The sequence below is a fragment of the Mauremys reevesii genome, linkage group 1 (assembly GCF_016161935.1).
Source record: "Mauremys reevesii isolate NIE-2019 linkage group 1, ASM1616193v1, whole genome shotgun sequence".
In the NCBI taxonomy this organism is placed as follows: domain Eukaryota; kingdom Metazoa; phylum Chordata; order Testudines; family Geoemydidae; genus Mauremys; species Mauremys reevesii.
Window position 1 is genome coordinate 295237349 of NC_052623.1, and position 14993 is coordinate 295252341.

At 38.1% G+C, this 14993-nt stretch overlaps 1 protein-coding gene across 8 annotated transcripts in view; it reads right to left on the bottom strand.

Moving 5' to 3' along the window:
- Positions 1 to 14993, bottom strand: part of CNOT2 (CCR4-NOT transcription complex subunit 2) — a 144185-nt gene that overhangs the window by 31668 nt on the left and 97524 nt on the right. For 7 of the 8 annotated variants that reach the window (XR_005588232.1, XM_039500215.1, XM_039500214.1 and 4 more), the window contains 2 exons: positions 13129 to 13185; positions 2692 to 2758 (listed from right to left, as the gene is read on the bottom strand). Coding sequence is in view for 7 of the 8 variants with exons in the window: in XM_039500215.1 (XP_039356149.1) it covers positions 2692 to 2758; positions 13129 to 13185 (124 nt within the window). In the remaining variant the exon portion in view is untranslated. The remainder of the gene's footprint in view (positions 1 to 2691; positions 2759 to 13128; positions 13186 to 14993) is intronic. The other variant, XM_039500233.1, reaches the window with a different exon arrangement.

Below are 14993 nucleotides of genomic sequence, written 5' to 3' on the forward strand. Positions count from 1 at the left end.
TTCTAAAAAGCTAAATCAAACAGCATTTTATGTAAGTATTAAAAACAATACATATTTGGCTGAGTCCACACAAACTTCATAAGAGCATTTTTTAAATGAAAGTAGGACAAATCTGACTAATTTTTAAAAACATTTAATACTTAAACAGAAAAATATGTATTTGGCAAAGAGTAATAATTGTAATTGGACCACTCCCTCCACAAAAGATAAATGCTATTTCTAGAATAGGCTAATTACACAATTTAGAATTATTTTATACTAAATACAGTACATTTAAATTCATGTAAAATTTCAATTAGAAGATACATTTTCAGAAAGTATAAGCAGATACACACTTGGCCTGTGTTGAAAACACTATTTCATCTCATGCAAAACAATACAAACTTCTTTAATACAAATATTAATAATTTAGTTTTCAATAGTATGCTTTTTAGAATTGTTGTCTGTCAAGTATAAAGTGCTTCTTCTTGACCACAGAAATTCAGTATCTGTAATTAACTTAAGTCTAATGTTCTGAAATAAGAGAAAAGTGAGATTTTAACTGTCCACTAATATAATAAAAATCATTGTGAAGGCCATATTATGTGTTCAATATTATTGTGTTCAACACAAATGCTTCACCATAAATGTGTGGGTGTATACAGCAAATAAAGAAAGCATTTCAGCATGAAAGACAAATAAAATGGAAATTCACATTATTTAAAACAATCGGGACCAAAAAAAAAAACACTCTGTGGAGAATGCTTTCTTTTGTTTTCTGAGGACATTTTCAAATGTTGTGTATGACTTTCTTCTGATTCACAAATCAGTTTTTCCTATCTACATTTGACTTTTTTTCAGAATTATGTCCAAATACAATAAAAAGGAAATTTCATGTAATATACATCAGGAAACAAAATTAGCATATATAACAGTGCAGCTAAAAAAATATTCCTCATAACTGGTCCATTGGTTTGGCAGCAGGGTGGTAAACTAGATCTCTAACGAACTGATTTAGAATGACCTCACAGTGCAAAACAGGAAGCATTCTCTGGGGAAAGTGAAAGAGAGAAAAGTAGATTTCAGCTGGCCCGCACAGTGAATATTCAAACTCTCCGCAATTTCCAGCTATAGAATATTTTTTTATATCTGAATATATGTAAACAGATGGAGTTTGATCCTTCAAGTCTCATTGTAAGTTTGTGGATGGATAGCTGAAATCTATTTTTCTCTCTCTTTCACTTTCCCTTGTTAATACTTCTAATAGGCAATGACTTTGGTTGATCATTGGAGAAGAAAATAAAAAACTAATTTTGTGCCTGGAAATGGGGTTTCTTTAACTCAGATTTACAATCATCTGGATCTGGTCATCCCATTCCAGAATGAGGCACATACATAGATGGATAATGAAGCAGATAGCACTACTCCAATTCTAGGTATGTTGGCATTATCAATTTTATTCTTCCAAACATCATTTTCATGGCTAAACATCATCCAGTCCCAAGCATGGCATTCCAGACTTCAGGAAGAAATAGAAGCCTGTTCTAGTATGGCCTTCTAGTTTCTACTTTAAGCATGATTCCACGAAAGCTAGATTGCACTTTAGGCATCACAGCCAGAACTGATTGAAATATTAGGTTGTTAAGAAAAATGTATTAGATCTGGGTGACTTAATGGGCATAATGAATACAACTGCAGTGGATAAAAAGGTACAAAAATAGCTACAGCCCCAAGCTATAAAGATAGTGGAGGCTAAAAGAGGTTCAACAATGCCAGATTAAGGCCTCAAAAATGAGCATAAAGCTTCCCTCTCAGATTTCCTAGAAATGGATTTAAAGAAAATTCATCACTGGAATGAATGTACCAGTAGGTCTAACACTGTTACTCATCAACAATCTATGGGGCAACCACTCTCACTATTAAGAGCCTAACTGTTATTCAAAGGAAAATTAAATACAGTATCAGGAAGACTGCATCTTCTAGGAGACAATACTCTTGCCCTGTCCAGCTAAAATAGTCACTTGCTAAAATACCCTAGAAGTTACTTTACATACAGTGTCTGCCGCCAATGGTAACTGTCTAGAAAATTCCAATCGAGTCTAATCAGGAGGTGGTAAAATACTTAAAATCCTTCTGCAGAGCACACAACTAGTCTTTCTGCAACTGCTAATTTAAACTTTTAACAGATGCAGGATAAAAAGGAAGAAATGGAGGGTTGGAAAATAACTATTAACCTCGAATATTGCCCCCAGATTTACTACCTCACATTTTACAGACAGAATTAAGAAAGACCAACTTTTAGAAGAGAATCAATTTGCCTTTTGTGGGTACACAATACTACATTACAAATCAAGCTGTTCACTTGATTCTGTATCTATTCTTCAGAAAACTAGGTTTATTTTGGCCTATTATTTTAGTTTTCTTTTTAAAAGTCATGGCTAAACCACAGATATTCTTTATACCGTGTTTAACTGCAGAATATTGTAGGTGATATTTGTTTAGCAACTGTAGAGCATCGAACCATGGCAAATGCATAAAAAACTACTAAGCCAGATCTAAAATGTATCTTGCACAGGTCACACACATAAAAAGACATGCAACCTCTCCTATGGAATTAACAGAAAAAACAATATGCATATTCTCCCTCAAGATGTAAAAATGAACATGCATACATCACAAAAGAAGCATACCCGTAATAAACAGAATACTTACTTTGTTGCCCGTATAAACTTGCCCCAAACTGAGACAGCTGACCTGATGTTGATGGTGATGCCAGCATCTATATTAAAACAGCCAAAGAAAACAAACAAGAGTTCTTACCAAAAGGACAAAGAAAGATAGATACTTCATTGCTCTAAAAAATTATACCTAAAGTTTGTAATATCACATACTGATGTTAATACACCTCTACCTCGATATAACGCTGTCCTTGGCAGCCAAAAAAAATATCTTACTGCGTTATAGGTGAAACCGTGTTATACTGAACTTGCTTTGATCCACCGGAGTGCGCAGCCCATCCCGGGGCACTGCTTTACCATATTATATCCAAATTTGTGTTATATCGGGTGGCATTATATCAAGGTAGTGGTGTATCAAACTTTACTTTCAATGGTCTCAAACATCCCACTCAGTTGCTTATGGAACAATAAATGCAACCACACACATCACGAGAGAGATTTTTTTCAAGGTATACAGAGGACAATTTAATGACTCAAAGTAAAAAGACTCTAGCCAGAGGAAAAGCCACTCTGCACCTATACTTTACTAACAACAAAGAACTGATTTAGAATAGGAAAATGTTAAGGAAGCTTGGAACCAGTGACCATAAGCTACCTGAATTCAGTATAGAAAGGAATGGGTTCAGTGCAGTTGTTTTAAGAAAGCAAATCTGGGGGGGAAATCAGATATCTATTAAAATCCATCATTGTATAAAAATTGTAAGATCCAAGAATGTGACATAAGTGAGGCATGACCAACCACAATTCTTAAGAAAAATACAAGGAACAAAAACCAGCTATTATGAATTTATGAGACAAAGACGTGAAGTTAAAAGAAAAACCTGTAGTGGAATTTGTTTACGAGTGAGACATCCAAACAAAAAGTCACAGTGATGTCTAGAAGAGGCAACAGAAAAATAGTATGAATTAGAGCTAGCCCAAAAGATTAAGTGGACTCAGGACAGCATTTACAAATATTCATGGGGAAGAGGAGTCGAACAATTAAGCTGAAAGGGAGATTCCAGAAAATCTGTTGGTTAAGAGTAGGTGACTGAAAATTAAGAAAATATAAATATTAATAGCTAGTACCTGAAATACATAACAACAATTAAGTAATTAGCTATCAAACTACCTGTAGCACTTACAAGTATGTTTTGAAAAATCAGAGAACTTGAGAGGTACTGGACCCTTCTATAGCCAGTAAAATATTGGATCAAAGGTTAAGAGAAAAAATATATAGTAGAGGATAATGGAACCATAACTAACAGCAGGGCTTAATAAAGAACAAATCTTGGAAGATAATGTTTTTGTTTTGAGGAATTACAAAAATACTCATTTATTGTGTCAAGAACTGTTATTTGAAAAGATAATTCAATTTGTCTTGGCCTGAGAACTAGGTGGAAAGACTATAAAAATGGCCATTGATCCAAAAGCAATGTACTCAGTTGGGGAAGTCTAGCTGAATGAATTATGAGTAGATATGACATTCTTACTGAGAACATCTGAGATACCAAGCTCTCCCAGAAGATATCTGACTAAATTTATCTTCCAACACTTACCTCTCCGTCCCCCAAAAGGGAGGGGGGGGGAAATAATTCAAATAGTTTCCATAAGCCTGTTTCAGACTGAATAGAGGTGGTATTTCTTGGATAATGTCACAAGAAGGTAGTGCATACTACAGTTTTGGTATTTTTTTTATCATGCTACTGTACACTTATGTAGATAGAAATGCTTATAGGCTATGAAGGTGCTTCTTGTTTAGTCTCTGGTTTACTCTGTAATGCTGGTATAATTGATTCCCATGCCATTAGGAACTTCTTACAATGACAGATGTTTCTATCTGACATTCCCATTGTCTTATTTTTTGTCATCTTTTCATCTTTCAGATCAACACTGAAACATTCCGCTCAATCCTGGCACTTAACACACACTGGCTTCTTAGAATGACTCGTTTATTCATAATTATGCTTCTGATTTGCTTCATACTTCACTTGAACTTGGTTTAACAAAGAAGTTACAGAAGATTTAATAAGAAAATAATGTATAATATTTAAAAGGATTTCTTCCTGAATTCTAGAAATAAAGGTCAATTTAACCTAAAGGCATTAAGCTGGAGATCAGGGCCCTGATTCAGCAAGGTACATAAGCACACACTTAAGTTTAAACATGTGAACATTCCTCGTTATGTCAATTAATTTTTGACACATGCTGAATGAAGTATGCTGCTGAACTTGGGCTCTATTTTATAAAAAACTACTAACATAATAAGAGTAAGGAAAATCCTCATGGAACTCTGGTTATTGAAAATGGATGGGTTGATAAGACTAAATGTTGTGGTTCTCAAAACATCAGTAAGGAGAGAGCCCCAAAGCATCCCTAAGATGTGTCTATCTGAATGACAAGGTTCTCTCAACACACTTTTTTCTTGAGGTGAAAAAATTAGAGGGAGCACATTACATACTTTGAAGTAGGATATTTGATATTTATGGCCTAAAAGGCAAATAAGGAGTTTGTATTTCTTCCCACAATGGCAAATTTAATCAAACAATGTCTACAGGAAGCAGAGAAAAGTTGTTCATAGGTCCTTATGGTCTGCACGCTCTCAATTTAATGAACACATCCTCAGGTCATAGCTAAATGGATGAATGCCTCAAGGAATGAAAAGCAGAAAAAAAGGGTTATCTACCTCATAGAATCATAGAATATCAGGGTTGGAAGGGACCTCAGGAGGTTACCTACCTCTCGCAACTGTTGTTCTTCGAGATGTGTTGCTCATGCATTCCAATAGGTGCGCGTGCACTGTGTGTACAATCATTGGAAGGTTTTTCCCCTAGCGGTACCCATCAGGTTGGCTGTGGAGACCCCTGGAGTGGCACCTTTATGGCGGGGTATATTGGTCCCTGCTGATGCACCGCCTGCTCAGTTCCTTCTTGCCAGAATACTCCGAAAGAGAGGGGGTGGGTGGGATTTGGAATGGACATGAGCAACACATCTCAAAGAACAGTTACAAGAGGTAGATAACCGTTTTTTCTTAAAGTGATTGCTCATGTGCATTCCAATAGGTGACTTCCAAGCAGTTTCCCTGGGGGAGGTGTCGGAGTTCACCTGGTTGCTGAGTGCAGGACTGCCTCGCCAAAGGCTGCATTGTCCCTTGCCTGTTGGGTAACGGCGCAGTGTGATGTCAAGGTGTGGATGGAAGACCACATTGCTGCCTTGCATGTATCCTGGATAGGGACCTGCGCCAGGAATGCTGCAGATGACACCTACGCTTTCGTGGAGTGTGCCATAAGCAGAGGGGCTGGAATTTTAGCCAGGTCGTAGCATGTTCTGATACAGGGCCTGATGCATGATGAAATGCACTGGGATGAGATCGGGAGCCCCTTCATCCTTTCTGCGATTGCTATAAAGAGCTGTGATGACTTACAAAATGGCTTTGTACGCTCAATGCAGAATGCTAGGGCATGCCTTATGTCCAGGAAATGGAACATGCTCTCTCTGTTACTAGCATGAGGCTTAGGGAAAATAGGTCTTAGCCTGGAGGAGGACTGTGGCAGGCACTGCTTATTATTTCTGCCCTGTCTCCTGGACGAGTCTCACCCGGGAGGCCGAGAGTAGAAACAGGGCAGGGACTGAGGCTTAGAAGGCTTTCTTTGGGGTGCAGGGGTGTGGATCCCCAAAGACTTCAAAGTTGCCTGTGAGTCCTTAAGGCTGTGCAGGTGAGAGTCCGTATTTTGGGCAAACAGGCCTGCACAGTCAAAGGGGAGGTCCTGAATTGTGTCCTGGACCTCAGGTGGTATCCCCAACACCTGCAGCCATGCACTGTGCCTCACTGTAATGGTGGTGAACATAGTCCGAGCCGCCGCATCTAATGCGGTCTGGAGGGAGGTTCTCGAAACCAACGGTGCCGGGTCTTGAGATCCGGACCGCGGGTGTCCCGTGGAGGATGCACCCTGCTGGAATCCCCTTACGGCTTCTTGATGGAGGAATGACCCCACCCGCCTTCTTTTTCTTATGCAGCACCTGGGGACTGTGAGCAATGCCGCAGGGTAGCGGCGCTGATGCTCCTTGGAGGAGTCCTTTCTCAGTGCCAGGACATCCCGCATCCATTTCCGGTGCCAGCTGGGTGCAGAGGGATGACTCCAGTAGGAGGAGCTTCAAATGACAGTCCTGCTCTCTGTCCTGGCTCTAAAGCTCCTGCGAATTGGGTACTTATCTGTCTGATGGTCCTCTCCTAGGCACTTGAGACAAGCAGCGTGCAAATCACCTTTGGGCATAGGTTTCACACACCTCTCAACCTTAAACCCCTGCGACTGAGGCATGCCCCAGTGCCTGGGGAAACCAGGGTGGGGGGGAAAGCCCCCCCAAAGTAAACCCAACTAACTACAAACTATTATATAACTAACTAATAACTATTTACAACTAAGAAAAGGGAACGACCAAGTAGGCACTTGCGAATGCAAGAGACTGAGCTGCTCCAACGACCGTCACTAGTGGTCTGAAGGAACTGAGAAGGCGGCGAGTCAGCAGGGACCTATATACCCCACCATAAAGACGCTACTCCAGGGGCCTCCGCAACCGACCTGACGGGTACCGCTAGGGGAAAAACCTTCCGACAATTGTGCATGCAGCACGCACACACCTATTGGATTGCACATGAGCAATCGCTCGAAGAAGTTTAAGTTCTTGAACATGAAGGATTGCTTAGCCCCAAGCCTTCATTACCCAAAACAATGGAATGTAAGACTATTACTACTAAATACTTAGTTGTAAACTACTCATCTCTGTAAAGGTACATGCAACAAACAAGCCCCAATGACCCCATCCAAGATAAATTAGCTGTTTTTTGTCATATGCATTTTCTTCTTTGGAAAGTGAGTAAACTGGATGGAGAGTATACACTACTCTAGCTTTTATTATTTCCTTCTCTTTGTGTTTTCCTTGTGGTAACCGAGAAATCATCTGCTTCTAGCTGATCTCGGAGTCAGGGACTATTTGATCTGGATTCAATATGGAGGGCAAATCATTTATTACTTAAACTATTCATAATTCACTGAGAGAAAACAAGTAGGAGAATTTTCTGGTAATAAGGATGCCTTGGAAACAACAATTCAGAGTTGCTAATACAGAAAAAAAAAAGGTGTCTCAATCTACTATTACTGTGATTTCAACAATGTTTAATGTCCAACATAGCACACAAACAATACACATACTCTTTGTGGTTTTGAAAGGGTATATATGGAGAAAAACAACAAGGAGTCTGGTGGCACCTTGAAGACTAACAGTTTTATTTGGGCATAAACTTTCATGGGTAAAAAAAACCCCTAGCACCCCTCCTCTACTTGCGCTACATTGATGACATCATTATATGGACCCACGGAAAGGATTCCACCTGGATTTCAACAATTTCCACCCCACCATCAACCTCAGCCTGGATCAGTCCACACAAGAGATCCATTTCCTGGACACTACAGTGTAAATAAGTGATAGTCACATAAACACCACCCTATACTGGAAACACCGCTATACTTACCTACATGCCCCCAGCTTCCATCCAGGACACATCACACGATCCATTGTCTACAGCCAAGCCATTTGCTCCAATCCCTCAGAGACAAACACCTACAAGATCTTTATCAAGCATTTTTAAAATTGCTATACCCACCTGGGGAACTGAGGAAACAGACTGACAGAGTGAGACGGATACGCAGAAGTCACCTACTACAGGACAGGCCTGAAAATAACAGAACACCACTGGCGATCATGTACAGTCCCCAGCTAAAACCTCTTCAGCACATCATCAACAATCTACAACCTATCCTGGAAAATGATCCCTCACTCTCACAGACCTTGGGAGGCAGGCCAGTTCTCGCTTACATACAGCCCCGCAACCTGAAGCAAATACTCACCAGCAACTACACACCACACCACAGAAACACTACCCAGGAACCAATCCCTGTAACAAACTCCGTTGCCTACTCTGTCCCTGTATCTTCTCTAGCAATATCAGAGGACCCAACCACATTAGCCACACCATCAGGGGCTCATTCACCTGCACATCTACTAATGTGATATATGTCATCATGTGCCAGCAATGCCCCTCTGCCATGTACATTGGCCAAACCGGAGAGTCTCTACGTAAAAGAATAAATGGACACAAATCAGACATCAGGAATGGTAACATACAAAAACCAGTAGGAGAACACTTCAATCTCACTGGACATTCAGTAACAGATTTAAATGTAGCCATCCTTCAACAAATAAAACTTCAAAAACAGATTTCAAAGAGAAGCTGCAGAGCAACAATTCATTTATAAACTTAACACCATTAATTTGGGCTTGAATAGGAACTGGAAGTTGGTGGCTCACTACAAAAGCAATTTTCCCTCTCTTGGTATTGACACCTACTCATCAATTATTGGGAGTGGATCACATCCACCCTGACTGAATTGGCCTTGTCACCACTGGTTCTCCACTTGTAAGGTAACTCCCTTCTCTTCATGTGCCAGTATATATTTATGCCTGTATCTGTAATTTTCACACTATGCATCTGAAGAAGTGGGTTTTTTACCCACGAAAGCTTATGCCCAAATAAATCTGTTAATCTTTAAGGTGTCACCGGACTCCTCATTGTTTTTGTGGATACAGACTAACATGGCTACCCCTCTTATATACGGAGAAAGTCTCAAAAAGATATCAGATGTCTTGCTGGAGTGACTACGTTATTACTTAAGTTCATTGCAAGTAGCACTGGATTAACTCAAATGATCCTACTAGAATTGAAACTCTGGCCTCCTAGGCATAGCGCATCTCCTGCCTAGGCCCCATACGTAAGTTTAAATAGTCCTAACTACTTGTGGCCATGAAGGACTGGTTCCAGTAGCTAAGAGCAGCTAGAGCACAGAGATGGTCTGACCACACCACACCACCTTTCCATCATCCCTACTTCTTATGCTAGATGTGGTAATGACTGGCATATATCTCTACACCACTCAGGTATTTATATACAGTACTGGAGAAACATACTGGTGATCAGAGCCAATTCATTTAAAGCCCCTTTGCACAACCGAACAGGCATAATGGTGACATAGCACAATAAAGAATCAAGCACTGTATTTCTAATGTAGACGCCAAGTCTCAGTCCTAGCTAATACAATTCTTTACTTGTCTACGGTGATTTAATTTTGAACCGTTTATGTACCTACATTAATTACCATTTTCTTCTTTTGTTGTTGTGCGGCCACTGTTTTTGGATGTTGGCTTTTTAATGGCAATGTGTGGTTTAAATACAAGGAAAATTGGGTGGTAACCACTTGCAAATGTCAAAATTTAATGACAGCCACTATATATGATGGTCAGGCGATTATAGCAATTTTTTAAAACCAGTAGGATTCAATTAAAGATTGTTTAATATGGCATCGTAAGTATGTACTATTAGGAAATACAAGAGGCTTAATACTCTGTATTTTAACCTACATTTCAGGTAAGCTGGAAAGGCACATGAGATGTCATTTATTAGTTTATCATGAAGGGTACATTGGCTATCTAATGTATTTGATTTTGTTGTTAAACTCATTTGCATTTTACAGCAATATTTAACCTTAAATTGAAGGATTATCATCTGTATTACAGTAACAGCTTCAGCCCTCAATCAGGAAGCTATTGTTCCAGGAGCTATGTTTAATAATAATTAAAATAAATAAATAAATAAAAAAGCAGCAAAGAACAGGCAACAGTACAGCCAACCTGATTATGGTCATGGATTGCTTTGTAGAATGCCTTGGAATAATTCAGAGAAAATAAAAGATTACAAATAAACCTAATTTTCCTCTCATATACATAGACGTTCACTGGTCTGCATACTGTGGGTGACTGGAAAAGTGGGTGATTGACCTGATGGAACAGCCAATTCCTAGGAAAAATATCAAATACAAGGCAACTTTTCTCTTACAGCAATTGACAAAAATAGAGACAGTTGACCTAATTCACATACTTTAATTTTATCGTGTGCAAAATTTAAAATTAAAGGCAACAGGATCAAAGACTGCAACTGAGGTGAGAAAGTCAACCTCTTATTGCTTGGGTAAGGAACTGCAAATCTAAAGTGGCCACAAGTCTAATGCAAGTCTTATCACACAGAACTCTTATCACCCCAAAACAGCTGTGAGGTCCAACCACACTCCTCACTGATTCTAGTCTTAGATATAAGAAGAAACTGCAATAAACACATTCTAACAAGAAACAACTGACTAGGTGACTGAACTGGTTTCTATTATAAATGCCTTCATTACCTCCAGATTGGTTTATTGCAATGCAATTTATCTAGGCTTAATAACATCAGCCCTGAAAAAGTTGCATGCACATTCATTTGAAGTTCCTCAGAAGTTTGTGAAATAAGTGTGCTCTAAAGCTCCCTGAGCAAAGCTGAAGCTGTTTTACTAGATGGAAGGAATGGGCAGATCTACACTACCGGTTAAGTTGATCTAACTTGCATTGCTAGGGGTGTGGATTTCGCACCCCCAAGCGACAAAAGTTTTGTGTAGTCCACACTGGCACTATGTTGGCAGGAGACGCATAGCACATCTTCACCAGATGTAGCACTGTAATGTAGACTTGCCCAGTGTAACCTGTGGTCAATGAAGTGCTGCATCAGTCCAGTACAGTGAACCTAAACTCAAAGGAAGAAGTAGGAAAAATCTGGTAGAAAGACCAAATTTAAATCCATAAATAATATCCAGACCAGTAGATAGCTAAACATATGAGAAAGGTTGATAATTATCTTTTTAGTCACCAACACAGGACAATCATGCTGTATATGTTGTTACTTTGTTTCTGTTACTTATACAGCACAACAGGTACCATTTGAATGACATAAGTAAATGAATCACAGTTTTAAAGGGAGACAGCACTAGGTTAACCATTTAACAAAATTAGAAGTTAAGCAAATAAATAATTAACACAAATAAACTAGATCTATCATATTCTTCTGGTTTAGCTTTCATTTTCTTAATAATTCTCCTTTTATCTTAAATGCAATTTAAAACAGACCACTGCAAGATTTCCCCCAAAATTAGATTTTCTAACAAGCATTTACAAAATGTAAGACCAATAAAACCATTTCTCTAAGTTATTAAAATTCCAATGAAGAGTTTAAAATAAACATTTACAGTGAAATATTTGCAATATTCAAAATATTTATAAGCACTGAAATTTTGAAGTGAAAATTACTATCGACTTTATTGTTTAACTTGAGGAAATGTAAGAAATAAACTGCCTAACTAGTGAAAAACAAACTGATTTTTATAATTTTCAGTTTTAATTTAAGGTGTAAATGATATCATTAACAAGTTTGTTTGCTTTTTAAAAGTTTAGCATCTCTTTAAAACTCATATATACAATACTAAGGTATACAATACGAGTTATTAATCAGACAAGAGATTACTGGGAAAGTTGTAATTTGGGATTATGGAAGATGCCATGAGTGATTAAGACTAAATTGATAGAACAGACATTTTAATCAGATTAAGAGACTGGCTGCACTTCATTAATAGATGAATACTGAAGGTGAAAGAATGAACACTAACTAATAAATACATTACTAACACAATGCAATACATTCACCATACACTCAATGAGCCAATTTCTAATACAGGAGCACGGAAGAGGAGCATGATTGCATGCATGCAATGGAGTTTGGTCCAAAGAACCACTTGAAACTTTAAGACTTATTTGCATTCACCAGTTCTCTTATACTGTTGGTTTAAGAATAGGTGTGTTAGACATAGCTTTGTAGTAAACAATAGAAACAATTTTGTGATATATTGAAAGACTTGCATACTGACTTAACTCTCTTGTAACTAGGCTTGGCAGAATTCAATTTTTATCTTTATGATTTCAACAGATATACTGATGTTTCTATTAACCTTTTTTACATTTTTATTGAGTAGATGTTCACAGTCGTGCAGAATTATGGGTTAAGCTTTTTTCTTCTATTTTTATCCATTTAAATTTTCACAATTGTGGGAAATTATGGGGTGGGGGAGTTAGACAATTATTTAATGACAGTAGACATTTGAAATTTAAAAAAAGTTCAAGTTTCAAAAACATTGAAACACAAATTGTCAACACCATGTATCAAAACATACAAAGTAAATATCCTTAAATCAAACTCTGAAGTTCTCAGGCAGCATTTTTCTTAATTTGCCTATCTGTATATTTCTATTCTAACGGATGGAAAGATTTTTTCATTGGTTTATGTGTTTACAGTGAAAGACCTTTACTGATAAAAATCTAATCCTTCCAAGCCTACTTATAGCCCATGTTAAACAAAAATTCTTAATCAGTAGTTTGCTGATAGTTAAAATTCTACTACGAGAAATTGATTTTTCTCTATTTCTTTTACTACATACATTCCAGTTTGGAGAAAAAAAATTACCTGTAATTTCTTAAAATGTGACTCAGAGATGCATTTTACTTCCTCCCTCTCTGCAAACTGAAGGACAATATAAAGTACAAAACATGAATACCTGTTTTCCTCTCTAGCCAAGTAATACTGCTTTATGTTTACATGCCCAAATTAGATAAGTCAAAAGCAGATATCTTATAGGTAATAAATATAGGTAAAACCGTATACATTCCAAACACTTGACTCTCCCATCATGCAGCTTAAATTTATTATGAAAACCATTTTTTTAAGTGGTAGCAATTGTTTGTAACAATGTATAGTATGTTTATCAATGTTACAACATGTTTTTTAACATTATACAATGGATGCTTATATTTGGTCAAGATAGTTAAGTCCAAAGCAGACTGCGGAGAGTTACAAAGGAATCTCACAAAACTGGGTGATTGGGCAACAATACAGCAGATGAAATTCATTGTTGATAAATGCAAAGTAATGCACATTGGAAAACATAATTCCAACTATACATACAAAAATGATGGGGTCTAAAGTAGCTGTTATCACTGAAAGAGATCTTGGCGTCATTGTGGATAGTTCTCTGATAACATCCACTCAATGTTCAGCAGTAGTCAAAAAGGTAACAATGTTAGGAACCATTAGAAAAGGGATAGATAAGATGACAGAAAAATATCATAATGCCTCTATAGAAACTCACGGTATGCCCATATCTTCAATATTACATGCAGATCTGGTCATCCAATCTCAAAAAATATATATTGGGATTGGAAAAGGTACAGAGAGGACAACAAAAATGATTATGGGTATGGAACAGCTTTCATATGAGGAGAGATTAAAATGACTGGGACTTTTCAGAGATGATTAAGGGGGGACGTGGGGTCTGATAGAGGTCTATAAAATCTTGACTGGTGTAGAGAAAGTGAATAAGGAAATGTTATTCACTCCTTCACATAACACAAGAAACTAGGGGCTGCCCAATGAAATTAACAGGCAGCAAGTTTAAAAACAAACAAAAGGAAGTACTTCTTCACACAACACACAGTCAACCTGTGGAACTCCTTACCAGGGGATGCTGTAAAGGCCAAAACTAGAACAGGATTTAAAAAAGAACCAGGTAACTTCCTGGCAGATAGGTCCATCAATGGCTCTTAGTCAGGATGGACAGGGATGCAATATCATGCTCTGAGTGTCCCTAGCCTCTGTTTGCCAGACGCTGGGAATGCACAACAGGAGATGATCACTTGATTGCCTGTTCTATTAATTCCCTCGGAAGCATCCGGCATTGGCAACTGTCGGAAGACAGGATACTGGGCAAGGTCAGTGGTTCTCAAACTTTTGTACTTGTGACCCCTTTCACACAGCAAACCTCTGAGTGTAATCCCTCCCCCCACCTTATACATTAAAATACTTAATATATTAAACACCATTATAAATGCTGGAGGCAAAGTGGGTTTTGGGATGGAGGCTGACACCTCATGATCCCCCAAGTAATAACCTCACAACCCACGGAGAGGTCACAATCCCCAATTTGAGAACCTCTGAGTCTGAGCTAGGTGTACCACTAGTCTGACCCAGTATGGCTGTTCTTATGTCCAGCAAGAAATTTCCTCAGACTGTTGTCAAATGATAGCAATGCACCTTTTATTCATCTCTTAAAATGTCAATAAAAGCTTTTTCACCTATAATGAGGTGAATGAAAAGAGTCTCTCTGATCTCTCAGACAGGACAGCAGGCTCCCATCCCCACTGCTTTCTGCATTAGCAATATCATCAGCTATTGCAGGGAAATGGCACTTAAGCTCCGAGTTTCGTAAGGTAAGCAGGGGAAATGACTATAACAATTATATTTTAAAATATATGTGTAAGTTTTATGAAAATACA